The sequence below is a fragment of the Chroicocephalus ridibundus genome, chromosome 6 (assembly GCF_963924245.1).
Source record: "Chroicocephalus ridibundus chromosome 6, bChrRid1.1, whole genome shotgun sequence".
NCBI lineage: Eukaryota > Metazoa > Chordata > Aves > Charadriiformes > Laridae > Chroicocephalus > Chroicocephalus ridibundus.
Genome location: NC_086289.1, coordinates 43014194 through 43029967, shown reverse-complemented (window position 1 = coordinate 43029967; position 15774 = coordinate 43014194). Strand labels below are relative to the sequence as shown.

The window sequence follows — 15774 nt, the reverse complement described above, 5'->3', positions numbered from 1 at the left end:
CGCGCCCCGCGCCGCGGCTGGCGGAGCGGCGGGGCCGGAGGGAGGCAGCGGGGCGGGGAGGGGGTGGCGTCTCCAGCCCGACTCTCCCGCAGGCCAGGCTCCATTAACGAGATTATTATGCAAATAGAGCAGCCCTGTGCCACCCGCCAGCCTTACCTCATCCCCGCCGGCGGGGAGGTAGCGCGGGGGGGGGGTGTCCCTGGGTCCCCTACCCCGAGGGGCACAGGGCTGGCAGTGCCACTCCGCCTGGCATCCCCCGTCTGGGAACCCAGCTGCTACCCCCCGGTAGCCCGGCACCCAGAAGGGGCACGGCCGGGCACAGCCGCTGGCCTGTGCCAGGCGCATCCCGTAGGCTCGGCATCCCCCTTCGTGCCCGGGCACCCTCGGGGTCCCATCCCCTCCTGCCAGGGTGGGTTCTTCAAGGGGGAAGGGCTGTGGGTGGGCAGGAGACGGAGCCCGGGAGGCTCCAGGTGAGATGGTGGGCATGAGGGTGGCATGGGGAGGGGGCCATACACTCTCACACACACACACACACACACACAAACACACGAAGGTCCAGGAATATTAAACTGCATTGCAGATAAATCCCCAACATAAATATCATGAGCCGCTCTGCCACGGGGGGGCCCAGCAAGGAGATTTATAGCCCAGCAATTCCCACCGCCCGTGGCAGCCCCCTGCAGTGGCCACATACCCTGGCCCCACACTGCCGTCCTGCCTGCCATGCTCAGGGGTTCCTAGCTACCCTCACCCCGCCATGCCTGCACAGCCCTGGGTGCTCAGAGGGGGGCCTGGGTCTTCCTGGGCACTGGGGTGGGACATACTGGGTGCTGTGCTACACGTGGCGTGGGGACTCTGCTTGGCACAGGCATGGGTGGCTTAGCTGGTGTGGGACCCACTGTCTTGTCCCATGGGCACCGAGGGCTAGCCCCAGGCACAGCCCTCCCTGCTTGGGGCGTCTGAGGCTGTGCCCTCCTGTGCGGGTGTACTGGGGTGCTGGGCATTGCCCCGGCAAGATGCCCACTGCAGCACTGAGACATGCGCCATCACACGCACAGGCAGCAGCACACATGTAGATCACATGTACACCCATGTGCACCAACACACACCAGTACAGGCACATGCTGAGCTCCCCACACACACTCGCACTCCCATCCAGCTCCTGTTACGGGCCCAGGTACCCTGGCACGTTCACACACATGCTCAGGTGTTGCAGCCAAGCCTTCCCGGGGTACACACACCAGGGCAGAGGGGCTCCATGACTCCCACCAGAGAGACGCCCCTGGCTTGGGCACCCTGATCAGCCAGGCACCACCAACCCCAGCAGGGTGCAAGGGCACCCGGACCCGGGCTGCTTTGTGGGTGAGCACAGGGTGCCCAGCCCTGCTGCTCAGCAGGAGGAGGCGGGGGGGGGGAGAGAGGCACGGGCTGGCTAGAGCAGGGGGCCACAGGGCCAGGTGCCACCACACCAGCCTCCTCATGCCTGCACTTCCCCGGCCCCAAGCCTGGCACCTTGGTGGGAGCATGATGGATGCACACAGGAGGCGGGGGGCTGGCGTTATTAACAGCCCTGGGTATTGCTCCAACAGGACTGTAAAAATTAAAGGCGTGTGCATATAAAATAATGGATAAATCTGAGCCGGCCGCAGAGCACTGCGGCGTCCCGCAGGAGCTGGCATCTCGAGAAGCTGGGGTACGGCAGGTGCAGGATGGGCACCTGTGTGTAGATACAGGGGGGGGTCAGACAGTGCCTGTACCCCCTTCCAAGTGCTGACTCCCCCCAAGAAATCTCCACCGAGTGCCCCGAGAAGGTGTGCGGGCAGTGACAACCTGTGGAGCTGGGACTGCGAGGCAAGCAGCTGCTCCTGGCGCTGGGATGGAAGGAACAGAGGTTGTGGCTTTACAGACAGGGCTGGGAGCACAGGGCACTTACTCTGGGATGCCCACAAACACTGCCCAACCCACGTACACCCAGCAGGCAGGATCTGTGCCACGGTGCCAATACACCCTGGTATCACCAGATCCGTGTGACCCCCGGGTCCTGCCCGTCCTGCGGCCCATGGCTCTGACCCAGAGCAGGGCCCGGGGCAGCACCCACCTCGACAGCCCCACTCCACCCTGCCCGTCCCGCGGGCCACCCCGCCGGCATCCTCATTTTCCCCGAGATTAGCCGCGGCGCGGGAGCCTCCGTGCAACGCCAGCAGGTGACAAATAAGATTTTTCCACTCTCCCGAGCACCCGGCATGGGTCTGTCATTGAAAATGCAAAGCAGCGCGGTGCCAACCTCCGCCGCCTGCCCGCCCTCCCCTCCGCCAGCACCTCAGTGCCAAGCATCCAGCACCAAACCCTCCTGCCATCGCTGCTGGACCCCCCCCCCCCAACTGCATCCACTGCCCCCATCAAGCAGTGCTGGGGTGCTGGGTACGGTGCCCTCATGCCCAGTGGGGCACATTCCTGGGGGGTTTGTTAGTGGGGTGCGAGTTTGGGGATGTCAATCTAGGTGGAGAGCATGGCCTCGCAGTGCCCTTTGGGTGCACCCACATGCCTGGCACTGCGGGTGGCAGAGCAGGGCAGGGGGGCACAAGGGGGTCCCCGCCACGCCGGGTATGTGCCCCCCACCAGGGCCTGCCTGCCTCCAGGGAGGGTGCCAGGCTCTGGGGTGGGCATATGGTGGGCTCACCCTGGTGGTAGCGGAGGGTGAGGGATTGGCCCTCATAGGAAACACTTGGCCCAAGACGTTCCTGCCGGGGTGGGCATCACCCCACAAACCCCACCCCAAGAGATCCCATCCCCAGCACCCAGGGAGGGAGGACAGAAGCACATCCACCCATCCACAACCCTCACCCATGGACCCAACCCTCCCAAACCCCTCAGTCCCCACAAGCCCCCTGGTCCCCCTCCAACACTAAGCACCCCGTTACCCACCATGCCCCCAACCTGGAGCCAGTCGCCTCCCCAGCAGCCCCCTGGCCCCATTCCACCACCCCCCCCCGCCGCCGCTGCGTCTCCCCTCCGCTATTGTCAGAGGGTTGCCTCTGCCTCTGTCTGCGAAATTAATTCGGAGGTGGAGAGGGAGAATTATGTAAAGTGTGGTTATTCTGGAGCGGCGGGGGAAGCGCGGCTGATGGCAAAGTGCCTTTTTGTGTGTTTAATATGCATTTTTTTCCAGCGGTGCATTTTCAGGCGGGTAATTTGCTGTCTTTTCAGACCCCGATCAGTATCATTTCTCCGGCAATGACAGCTTTTATTTGCACTGAAATGAATGCTGCGAAATTTCCAAGAAATAGCCGAGGCCCCGTTGGCTGCCCACCCCCGCGGGGCCGGGGCACGGGCACCCGCCACCGCCTGCCCCCCGCAGCCCCCTGGCTGGCTCCTGCCCACAGCCCCGCTCGGCGGCTGTGCCCGGGGGTGCTGGGCACATGCATGTGCCACCTTGCACACCCCATGTGCACGGGTGTGTGCTCCCCTGGCTCACCCCCCCACACCCCCCTTGAGACCTGTGTGCACTTCAGCGTACCACATAGAGGGGTGTATATACACCCCAATGCACGTGCACATACAGATACTCCCTGTGTGTATGCACGCACCCCCCCACCTTGTGCACGTATACACCCCCCGCAACACAGGCCCCCCCCCACCTCCTGCACACACACACAGACTCCTAGTCCATGCATACGCCCCCATAACACATACACACTCCCTGCACCGGTGCATCATGCCCCTCCTTCTGTGCTGGGGGCGGGTGTCCCCCACTTTATGTCCCCCTAGGCTTCAGTGCAGCATCCCTAACCCAGGGCACAAAGCCCCCAGGAGGGTTTGGAGGCCCCCCATGCACCCCTTTCCTCCCCCTCAGCACAGCACTGCCCTTGGGGAAACTGAGGCACGGAGGGGGGAGGCACAGATGGGTGCTCTCCCCCCAGCCCATCACCTCTCAGGCACTGGCAGCGATGGGCAGGAGCTCGGAGAAGCTGCAGGGTGTGGGGCTGTATGTCAGGAGCGCGGAAGAAATGTTGTTTGTGTAGGTGTGTGTGGTGTGGGCGTTGTGCGCCGGAGCCGGCATGCCAGAGCTGCCGTGACGGTGTGCAATGCTGCCTTTGCAGCGGCGGTGCATGCTCCATGGGCACATCTCGGTGTGCACCTGTATGCCCGTGACAGAACCCCCTGCCCGCGTCCCACTGCGTGTGACGGCGTGTCTGCAGGAGTGGCATGGGCACGTGGGTCCAGGTGATGCCCCAGGGGCATCTCTGACTGGGACAGCATCTCTGCACGTGCCACACTGTGCCTGCAGCCAGGTGTGCTCCCAGTCACATGTGGCCCAGGGGTGATGAATAGTGTTGGGGGGTGCCTGTGCAGTGTTGCACCCCCACCCCAGCGCCATGGCAGGCTGTACACCCCCGCTTGCGGGTCCCGTACACCCCTGGCCACGGGTCCCCAGCTGCCATGGAGCTGGTGCCTGGCACGGCCAAGGTTAACTCTGCCGGAGCCCATCGGCACGGTGCGGGGAAGCTTTAATTTAATGAAGTGTGAGGCTTTTTATGGGCTTTTAATTACGTGGTGATAATTAACATTATAGGCCGCCGGGTCCCGCTGGTGCCCTGCTGCCCTGTGCCAGCTCCCGCCTGTTTGTAAATAAACCCCGTGGGCCACACAGTGCCCAACCCAGGGCACCCACCTCCCGCGGCGGGGAGCAAAGCCAGCCCCAGCCCCCTGCCCCCCACACTGGGTGGGAATTTAGGCACAAATTTGGACATGACCTGCTGCAAAAGGTGGGGAGCAAGGCCCCCCTCTCCATTTTCCCCCCACCCCCCACAGCCCTCCGGCCAAGCAGAGCTGCCAGCTGGCATTGCCAGGCTTGGCGAGAACAGGCACAGGCGGCAGTGCCACACTTGTCCCCCCACACCAGAGCCCAGCCTGGCCCGGAGCAGCCCCCCACCTCTGCACCGGGGCTAATAGGAAGCAATCCATCAGGCAGCGCCTGGGCATGCTGCCCACCTGCCAGGCACCCAATGGATTTATCACCCAGCACCCAGCCAATTTCCTGCCCTCCCCTAATCAATGAGGGGGGAGGGAAGGGGGAAATGCCATCTCCCCCATGCAGGTCACGATGGGTGTGGGGAGGTGGCAATGCCCCACGAGACAGGCCCCAGAGCAAAGCCAGGGGACCCAGGTGTCTGGTCAAGGCCACCCCCACCCCCCCCCCGGCAGTATCATTTCCCCCCTCCCTGGCAGGACCAGGGAGTCAGACCACCGGGGGAGGGGGGCCTACAGGTTAAAGCACATGGGTGTCCCCACCCAGCAGCACCGGGGGTGCCGAGGAAGGTCTGGGGTGCCATACCCTGCAGCCATTAGGGCCAGCTCCCCCCATCCCCAGCCTCATGCAGGGAACCCAGGCATCCAGCCTCCCCTCCCCCACCCCTTCCCATTTAATTTTTCCTAATGAAAGGCAGGGAGGATGGCGGGGAGCCGGGGCATCAAGGTCGAGGCTGCCTTTAATCAATCCCCGCTGCTGGCTGGGTGCCCGGAGGAGCCAGCGGAGGAGAGGCTGGGGGCTGCGGGCTGGGGGTAGCACAGGAGGGGTGCAACAAAGGGACTCCTAGTAGCCAACTAGGGCTCTCCCAGTAGCCAACTAGGGCTTGGTCCCCCACTGGGACCCTGCTATCCCCCACCCCCCCCCCAAAGAAAAGGCACCGTGAATGCACCGTGCTGCCCAGCCGGTGCCAGGGCTGTGCCCGGGTCCTGCCAGGGCAGCTCTAAGCCTGTGCAAGAGACACCCACCCCCCAGAAAAAACACCCCCCTCTTGCACCCACCTCCCAGCGTGGGGCACCGACCCCTCCCTGACCACCGGGCTGGGGCCACCAGGGCTGGGGCCATCCCCAGGCTCAGGCTGCTAAAGGCACTGGGCAACGGAGGGTGCAGGGAGCCGGGCGGTGACATGGAGGAGTGACCTAGAGCTGGGTGCTGGTGACGGCACTCACCCCGTGCACCAGCACGGTGGGGCCCAGCCCGCGGGTGAGAAGCTCCAGCTGGTGCAGGTAGAGCGGGTAGAGGCTGGTGTCGGCCGGCGGCCGCGGCAGATAGAGGAAACGCACAGCCGGCGCGGGGCTCTGCTCCAGGACGAGTTTGTTGGCGGCACAGACGTACTCATCCGACACTTGGGTGGCATTGGCTGGGAAGTTCACCGCCTCTTCCTCCTCCTCCTCCTCCGCTGCCTCCCCGGCGGGTGCCGGCCCCCCCGGGGGTCCCTGGTGGGTTTGCCAGTGCAGGCGGGTGACGGCGTCCCAGGGCACCAGCTGGATCTGGGCCTGGATGCGCAAGTCCTTGAGGAGCTGGCGCAGCTTCTCCTCCTGGGCATGGGGCATGGTGCCCGCCTCCACGCAGAGGAAGAGGCGCAGGCGGGCCCGGCGCCAGGCCCGCGCCATGTTGAGGACGCAGGCCATCTGCAGCAGGAAGAGGCTGCAGGTGTCGGCGTAGCGGGCGCTGTCGGGCCGCAGAAGGTTGACGGGCCAGACGTGGATGGTGGGCGGGGGGCTGGCGGCCCGCCGCAGCTCCCAGGCCTTATCCAGGCTCTCCAGCTGCCGGGCCAGCAGGACATTGCGAAGCATCTTCAGGGCATCAGCCACTATGCCCACATACTCCCGGGCTGACAGCAGTTTGGGGGCGGCGGGCGCTCGTAGAGCGGGGAAGCCCAGGGGGACCTCCTCACGGGTGCTGCTGAAGGCAGGGTGCCGGGCTAGACCGTCCTGCGGTGCTGCGTCGTCGTAGAAGCCCAGCACCAGGGTGTTGGGGCGCATCCCACCTGCCAGAGAGACCGCACCAACCCGGATGAGCAGATGTTGGCACTGCAGGTGCCAACGAAGCCCAGCTTCACTTTGGCATTGCTCACCCTGGTGATTCCAGACCCCTCAGCATGATGCACATGGATCCCTCCAAGACCCAACTTGGTCTTGCCCACCCAACACCTCTCCAAGCTCCAACTTGGCTTTGGCACTGCCCCCACCGGGTGCTTCCAAGCCCCTTGGGATTGCCCATCCAGGTGTCTTCAAGCTTCTCAACATTGCCGATACAGATGCCTCCAAGCCCCAACTTGGCTTCAGCACTGCTCACCCCAGATGCCTCCAAGCCCCACCTCAGCTTTGGCATTGTCCATCCAGGTGCCTCCAAACCCCTTGGCACCCTGCAGAGGCAGCAGGGTGGACCCCCACCCATGCCCAGTCCGGGCGCCACTCACCAAGGCCAGAGGTGAAGAGGAGCTGCCGGACACCATGCCGCACCGAGGGCGCGAGGGTGAGGCTGACGAAGGCCTTGACGTTCAGCTTGTCCACCAAGCTCAGCCACGAGTCCTGCTGGGGCTGCAGCGGGTCCGAGGGCAGCGTGTCTGGAGGAGGAGCATCAGAGGGTCAGGTACCCCATATTGGGGGCTCGCTCTGGTGTACTCGCAGCAGCCCCCCTGCAAAAACAGTGCCAACCCCCATACCCATCCCATCACCCACGAGACAAGGAGCGTGGAAGCAGGTGCTTCCAGCCAGAGATATGAAATTATACATAAGTATATGAAAAATACCCAGGCAGCTCCATCCCCCCTCCCCAATTTCAGGCCATTAGTCACCACGGCAACGGCGAGGGGGGGGAGCAAAGCCCAGGAATCCGCTAGGGAGGGGATGGGGACAGCCACAGCATGTGCCAGGGATCACGCGTGTGCAAACCAACAAGCACCAGGGTGCAAACATGCCTGAGCACGTGGACACACAGCAGGAAGCATGAGGTAAGGATGGACTCAGGCACCAGCGTGTGCAAGGCTGTGCTGAGTGTGTGCCCACGCGTGTGCTGGGTGTGCGCAGGCACTGACCTGTGCAACAGGGCCGTGCTGCACGGGGGACCAGAGGAGCCTGGGTGGCGCGTGCCATGTGTGCACCCCAGCACTGACATGTGCAGGACCCCCATGTGCACATGTAGGGATGTGTGTGCTCAAGTATTCATGTGCAAGCACGTGTGCACAGGAGACGTGGGACAGACCCAAGCCATGTCCCCCATGTGTCCCCCCTATGTCCCCCATAAGAAGCCAAGCCCAAGGTGCCACAGGTGTACCCAAAATGCTGACATTCCCTCGCTTCAAGGACTCCAGGAGCCCTCCAGCACTGCAGCAAGGGGTGGAGGCCACCAGCACTGGCGACAGTGCAGATCCTCACCTAAGTCCTGCAATTCAACATGGCCCAGAACATAGAGTCCGCTCTTCTTGAGGTCGTTGACAAAGTCAATGAGGCGGGCACTGCTCCGTGGGTTCTGCACCATCAGCAGCATCTGCGGGCGCCAGAACTTGACGTGGTCCTTCCTCACATCCAGCATCAGCAGGTATTTCCGCACCTGGAGGGAGGGAGGGTGGGCAGCAGGTGAGGAACCCTCCTTCTTTCAAAAACCATAAATGGGGATGACAGCCCCAAGGACACGCTGCCCAGGATGGAGCTGCCACAGGGACACCATCTTGGGGACACCAGCTCTCCACCCCATGAGGGGAGAGCAGAGGACAGCGCTCACCTGGTGGAAGATGAGGGCCTGGCTGATGTAGCCCCAGGTGCTACTGGGTGAGAGGTAGTGGAGAGCGAGGAGGAGGAGGAGGAGGAAGCCCAGGCTCGCTGAGGCCGACACAGGGCTGATGAGGAACATCATGACGCAGCAGCCCGCGATGCCCAGCAGGCACGTGTGCCAGGTGAAGTACCGGAAGGTGGGCCTGGAGCAGGGAGAAGGGGGACACCCGCTACCATGTGGCCCTCATGCCAGCTGTAGGGCAAGCACAGCTATAAGGAAGGCTGTGCCAAGGTGCCAACCAGCCACTCCCAGCGAACCCCGCTGTGCCGGCCCAGGGCATGTTGGGCACCCCATATGCCTACGGGAGAGGGCAGAGAGGGGAGATGGTACCTCCCAGGGCACCGGGCAGCCCCTTGCTGCCAGCCCCTGGCAAACAGGGGTAGTGATGGCTATGGGGCTGTGGCTGCCCTGGCACAGCCCGGGGGGGGGGCAAGTAGTGTCACAGGCAGCGCGTGGCAGTGCCAGCAGCCACGGCGCCTACTCAGCCTGGTGCAGGGAGGCGGAGGCGGGGAGGCAAGAAGCTGTTATTTTCTCTAATTGTTGTTTTTCCTGAAAGGTAATTAAAATCCTTTTCCGCTGCGCTTGATGGGGACCTCAGTGTGGGGAGGGGCAGCACCAGATGTGGGGTGGGGGAGGGGACCATTGCCACCCACCCCAGCAGCCTCCCACTGCTCCAGGCACCCATCCTGCCCATCCGTGCCCGGCCAAGAGAGCAGCTGGGGGGCGGGCTAAGCCCCTGCCTGGCACAGACACCATCTCTCCCTTGGGAATGGGGTGCTCTAGGGGACCCTCGGGCAGTGCCACCCCGCCCTGCTTGGGCACCACCTCTGTCCCACCTGGGGGACTCTCCCTGCTTCGGAGGCACAGCACCCTGCATCGAGGGTGGCAGGCATCACTAGGAGGGAGGTGAGGCTCCCCACAGTCACCTTGCTGTGCCCCCCCCAGATTTGGGCAGCCCTGCCAGGCCAGCCCTGTGCCAGGGTACCCCCCGCCCCAGGCTGCGGCTGCCTGCCACACACACTCCTCCTTCCTGGAAGATCTTCTCCTCCCCCCACCCAGGATCCCCCCTCCCTCCCCCTTCTCCATTAGTTTAATTAGCGCTAATGGAAAGTGGGCTCCATCACCGCTTGGCAAGCTGCCTGGGGGATGCCGGGTGGGCAGAGGCTATAAATTACCTCCGGAAAGCCTAAGGGGAGGGGGCGGGTGATACCCAGCACCGCTGGATTTATCTGTACCCACTCAGCAAAGCGGTACCGGGGTGTGGGGACTGTGACAAGCCAGTGCCATGCTTGGACCTGGCCCCTTCTCCCTCCCGAGGGATGGGGGTGTCTTTGCCCCCCTTAACACACAGGAGAAGGGTGCTCAACATCTCTGGCAGCGGGCACAGGGATGGCAGGAGAACCACACACGGACAGATGGACAGACGGGTGCCTGCCCAGCATCTCGGCACAGCCTCCCTCCCCTGTGCCAGCAGGTACCTGAAGTTGGGGGCTGATGCCCACTCCAGTGCCAGGCAGGCCAGGTTGACGGTGGCATAAACCAGGAGGAAGAAGGTGGTCACGACCCCCGCAATGGTGTTGAGCTTCCCAGAGAAGAGCACCAGCTGCAGAGAGCATGAGGGGGCACAGGGTGAATGCATCCCCTGGGACGGCACCCCCAACATGGGCCCAAGACATCCCTGATGAGTTTGGGGCACGCCGTGGCAGCATGTGGGGAAAAGGTAAGGGTAGTGCCACGTGGGCATGGATCCCTGCCCCTTGCTGTGATTTATCCTTCATTTATGGGCTCACGGAGGGAAGGGCACAGCTGCAGCAGGACCCACAGGGCAGGGAGGGTACCCAAGGGCAGGGGGACGTGCCAGGCTCCGTGACACCCAGCCCAGGTGCGAAGCCACCTTCAAGTGGTAGGGCTGGGAAAGGAGCATCGCTGGCAAACTCACCTGTACCACCAGCCAGGAGAGGATCACTGCCATCACGGGGTTCCCGCTCGCAGACGTCTTCTTGGCCAGCGCCAGTGCCCGGCCTGCGGGCAGAGCGGGGAGGTTGGGCTTGGGCACCAACAGGCTCGGCCACCAACCAGGAGTCCTGTCCCCACCCTGAGTGCCGGGGTGGGGGCAAATGCCAGGGCACACAGGTGACACAAGTGGGCACACGCCAACACACAAAGCATCGCCCCACATGAGGAAGGTGCCAGGGCTGGTCCCTGGCAGGGACAAACTGCTGGGTCGGCTCTGGCAGGTGCTAGCATGCGCTGGGTACTCACCAAAGAGATCATCCCGGGCCAGGGCGTAGAGGATGCGGGATGCCCCAATGAGGTTGCTCATGGCCGCGGAGAGAGTGGCAGCGTAGATGCCCACAGTGACCAGGGGTGGGAAGATACTGATGTCACGCAGGAAGCCGTAGTCTTTCTGCAGGAGGGTCCTGGAAAGGGACACCCACACGCTGGCACCCATCTCAGCTCAGGCAAGCATGCTCCGGCACCGGGCATACCCTGGCACCAATGGCCCTGGCGAGGGGACAGGTAGCTGTACCTGTTGCAGGTGGCACACATGAGGAAAGCCAGCAGGTTGTAGACGAGGTAGGTGAAGAGCACAGCAGAGATGGTGCCCCGTGGGATGGAGTAGCTTGGGCGCTTCAGGTCCCCTGTGGGCAGAAGCAGGCAGCATTAGCGCCCACAGGCGCAGCAGCCCCTGCTCTCCTCCAGCTTAGGCTCCTGCTCCCAGTGCCACCCAGCCCAGCACCCCATGCCCGTACCTGACATGTTGGAGCCTGCCATGATGCCGGTGCAGCCGTTGAACATCACCGCAAAAACAGAGCTGAAGCTCATCATCTGCCCGGTGGTGTAGTCCACCGCGTACCCACCTGCAGAACACATGGGCACAGGCTGTGACAGGCTGTACAGGGTGGCACAGCCCCACCATATACCTTCTCCTTGACGTCCCCATACACCTTCTCCTTGATGTCCCCATACCCAAACCATGGGAGAAACCACCCCACAGCACCTGCTTTGTGTCAAGCTCTCCCCATCCTCTGGTGAACCCCTGACGATGTGGAGGTGCCAGTGTCACCCCTCCCCCAGGCAGGGGTGCCACAGTGGGTACAGTGGGCAGGGTGGGGAGAGCAGCTCCTCACCGCCCAGGTTGTCTCGCAGGGTGGCAAGAGAGAAGCCAGTGAAGGAGCCGTTCTCGATCTCGGAGCCATTGAAGTGGGGCAGGCGAATGGGCACCCCAAGGGGCCGCGTGGCAAAGAAGCTGACGAGGATGGTGCCCAGGACGCCTGCGACGATGAGGAAGATGAGGAAGGTGGCCTTGGCGTAGATGGAGGCACCCACAAGGCACACGACGAGGCAGAGAGCCAGCAGCACAGTGCCGTAGAGCAGCTCATACCAGTAGCTCTGAGGCAGGACATGGACACCTGTGCCCGCTTTTTGCCCTGGGCAGAGACAACCAGTATCAGTGGAGCTCAGAGGGGGCATAACCAGGAGCTGAGAGCCACCGGCATTGTCCCAGGCACGATGGGCACCAACTCACTGGCCAGAGGTCTGGGCAAGCCATGCCAGCTGTCAGGCATGGTGTTTGGCAGGCCTGGCAGGGTGCTAGGGCTATTAGGGTAAGGGACATCCACTGTCCCCTGCCACCACACACGGGACTACTCACCAGGCGGGATCCCAAAGCTGTCCACCACCGCCTCCACCAGCCCCAGCACGTAGAGGGCACTGCCACACACGTTGGCCAGGAAAAACATGATCCCAATGCTGCCCCCAAACTCCGGGCCCAGGGCACGGCTGATCATATCTTGTTCGAGTCAAGGGAAGATGCCAGCAGCCCAAAGCACCATTGGGTGCCCCCTCTCCTCCCTCCCAGGCCAGGCAGGGCCACAGCTCCAGCATGGCACTCTGAGGCTGCTGGGTTGTCACCTGATTTTGGCCTGCATGTCCCGACCCAGCAGCACCCACAGCAAAGGATACAGTAGGCTCCTCCGGCATCCAGCGCCCCGTTGGTAGCAATGGCACACACAGACAGCACTGTCATGCCGATGATGAAGTACGCCACCGCAAACATGGCCAGGGCTTGGTACAACCCAGCATGGCCCACCACAAACCCTGCCAAGGATGGGGGAGAGGCCGGCGTGCCCATTAGCTGGGCACGGACCACCTCCCACAGGGTCCCCAGGAAACAGACAACCCCCCCCCCAGACCAAGGCACACGAGCTGCTCCCATCCCTGTGCCCACAGCTCCCCACACACATGCCACCCCCTTCCCGGCCAGGGTCGGGATCTCCCCACCCCGAGGGGCTGCCACCTCCCACCCACAGCAGCGCCTGGGGCCAGCCCAGCCAGTGCCCCCCACCTCAGGGCATCTCCATCCTCCTGCCATGCTAGGATCAGGCCCGACGGCACCCTGGGCACGGGCAGCTCAGAGGGGAACACCCAAAAAGCAAGCAAACAGGGCAGGGACTCTGCTGCTCACCCAGCCCCGGGGCACGGCGGGGGGGCGGGACCCTCATGCCCTGCTGTCCCCCTCAGAGCGCAGGGGGTGCCTTTAACCCCAGCTCGGGCACCAGGAGCTGATGGGCTCCTCGTAGGGTTCACGTTGCCTCCCCGCTTGCCTGCTGCAAAAGCAGGAAGCAGAAGCAGCCCTGGGGCGTCCCTGCCGGCCGGGGGACCGCTCCCCGGCCCCCCCACCCCGGGGATAAGGCACCCAGAGCCTCCCCACCCCGGGGATAGGGCACCCAGAGCCCCCCTGCCACCCTGCCTGGGGTGATGGAAGGCGAGCCCAGCCGGCGGCAGCAGGGGCAGGACAGGGCCGTCTGCGGCCACAGGGAGATGCCCTATCTCAGCCACAAGCCAGGCCGCAGCCATGCCCGCCGGGAGGCAAGGGAGATGCCGGGGCACGGCAGGGGCACGCGCACCACAAGGAGCCCTCGGGGCGAGAGGCTGCGTTTGGGGGCACCCCCTGCGATCCCCAGAGGGCTGGAGGGTACCCAAGTGCCAAAAGCAGGGGCCGGAGGGGGGGAGGAAAGGAAGAGGTGCCCGAAAGCAGTGGGGGAGGGTAAGGACGAGGGGCTGCTCGCCTTGGAAATCTGGGGGGTGACTGAGGCATGGGGGCAGTGGGGGACTGCTGGGGGGGAGCCACGGCCCCTCCACGGTGGGACGGTTCCTCTTCCCGGCAGCTCCCCTCCCCCTCCGCCCCGCACTTCCCCTCCAGCCCCGCGGCCCCCGGGGGACGCACCCCCGGGCTGGGGGGACCGGGGCAGGCAGGGGTACCCCCAGTGCCCACTGTGGGGTAGGGGCTGGGGGGTCAGAGCCTGCACGAGGACCCCCAGCAGGGGGGTGGGGAGGGCGTGAGTGACGGCAGCAGAGAGCTGTACCCCCAGCCCACACCTCGGGGGGGTCCCCTCAGGCAGAGGAAGGGGCTCAAGGCCCCCCAGGGCCTGCAGGGGCCCCCCCCGGGCACTCAGCCAACTCCCGCCCTGGGCTTTCCGTGGGCGGAAAGTGAAAGAGGAAAAGCCTTCCCTGTTCCCGGACCCGGGCAGACGCCCAGGCCTCTGCCTGGCCCAGGCTGGGTTGGGGCATCTCCCCCCACCAGAGCCCCCCAGATGGCTCCTCTCTCCCCCAGTCCGTGCCCAGCCTGCCCCCCTAGTTCTCCCAGGCTGCTCAGTAACAGACCCATAAGCCAAACTGGGAGCAGACTGGGACCCAGTCTGTGCCCTCTGAACAGCAGAGATGGGGGGGCAGCTGGATGCCCGATGGGGGACACCAGGGTCCTGCCCTTGTGACACCATGTGGGATCTGGGAGAGAACTGGGCTGTTGTACTGGGGTGCTGGAGCCTGGCACTGGGGGATGCCTGGGAAGCAGTGGGGTCCTGGCACTGAGGTATGGGGAGACATGAGGGCACTGGGATCCCGCTTAGGGAAGGCACTGGGAAGGCACAGGGGGTCCTACCTCTGGGACACTAGGACTTCAGACTGAGGTCCCTTAGTGGGGGCACTGGGGTTCCTAACTGGGTTCCCATCGGGTGGGTACAGTGGGAGCCCTGCAGCCTGAGGCATCAGACCGGAGGGGTCAGGAGGGGACACACTGCACTGGGACCCCAGCCTGGAGGAGAATGGAGAGAGCACTGCGACTCCAGACTGGGGGGCTCAGGAGAAGGCACTGGGGCCCTTGACTGGGGGCACTGGGGTGAGCAGTGGGGTGAGCACTGGAGGGGAGCACTGGGACTCAAGAGAGGGAGGCTCGAGAGAGGGCACTGGGAGGACACTGGGAACCCAGACTGGGGGAGTTCTGGGGGAGCACTGGGAAGTCAGACAGGGAGGCTGGGGGGAGCACAGGGAGGGCAAAGGGAGGACACTGGTGCTCTAGACTGGGGGGGCTCGGGGTGAACACGAGGGCTCCCAGATGTGAGGGCTCCGGACTCAGGGGTCCTCGGGAGGACACCGGGCCCCGGGAGGACACCGGGCCCGGCCTGGGGGTGCCAGGCAAGGATGGTGAACCTCGGGGGGCCCCGGGGGGCGGCCGGGAGGGGGTGGGGCGGGGGCTGGCGGCACTCACCGAGTCGCAGGAAGAGGACGACGCTGAACATGGAGAGCAGGGTGGGCACCACGACGCCCAGGAAGGTGGGCAGCTTGCGGGGGGCGACGGCGGCGGCGGCGGCCCGGCCGCGGGGGCGCTCCCGGCCCCGCTCCTCCTCGCCGGAGCCGCCGCACAGGCGGTAGGTGAGCAGCGCGCTCCGCTCCGAGCTCGCCATGGCCCGGCACGGCCCCGGCCCCCGCCGGCCCCGAAACGCTCCCGGCCCTGGCCCCGGCCCCCGCCGGCCCCGCCCGCCGACCCGGGCCCGACCCGCCGCGCCCCGCCCACAGCACCGCCCCTCCCGCCGGACCACGCCCCCGACCCGCCGGGTAGGCCACGCCCCGGTATGGATAGGCTCCGCCCGCCGTAGGGATAGGCCACGCCCCATCCCCCCTCGGGAAGGCCCCGCCTATCCGCATAGACCCCGCCCCAGGCTGGCGGGAAGCCACGCCCCTTTGCTGGCCCCGCCCACAGCCCCCCGCCCTCACCTCACCCTTACGGCGGCTCCCGAGCACAAATGCACCCCCACAGCGCATCCCCCACCCCCCCCGCCCCAAGAGGGGTCCCACCCCAACACCCCCACGCACAGTGACCCCCCCAGCCCCAGCGGCACCCCACACCC

At 65.0% G+C, this 15774-nt stretch overlaps 1 protein-coding gene across 1 annotated transcript; it reads right to left on the bottom strand.

Annotated features, from left to right (window-relative positions):
- Window positions 1-3668: 3668 nt before the first annotated feature.
- On the bottom strand, window positions 3669-15426 carry SLC12A9 (solute carrier family 12 member 9). Its single transcript, XM_063339542.1, has 13 exons — window positions 15135-15426; window positions 12551-12685; window positions 12240-12377; window positions 11716-12015; window positions 11338-11445; window positions 11115-11226; window positions 10847-11004; window positions 10524-10606; window positions 10063-10187; window positions 8534-8726; window positions 8188-8362; window positions 7230-7376; window positions 3669-6797 (listed from the first exon to the last, which is right to left on the bottom strand). The coding sequence occupies exons 1-13, from the start codon at window positions 15328-15330 to the stop codon at window positions 5947-5949; spliced, it is 2721 nt and encodes a 906-aa protein (XP_063195612.1). The 5' UTR covers window positions 15331-15426; the 3' UTR covers window positions 3669-5946.
- Window positions 15427-15774: the final 348 nt, after the last annotated feature.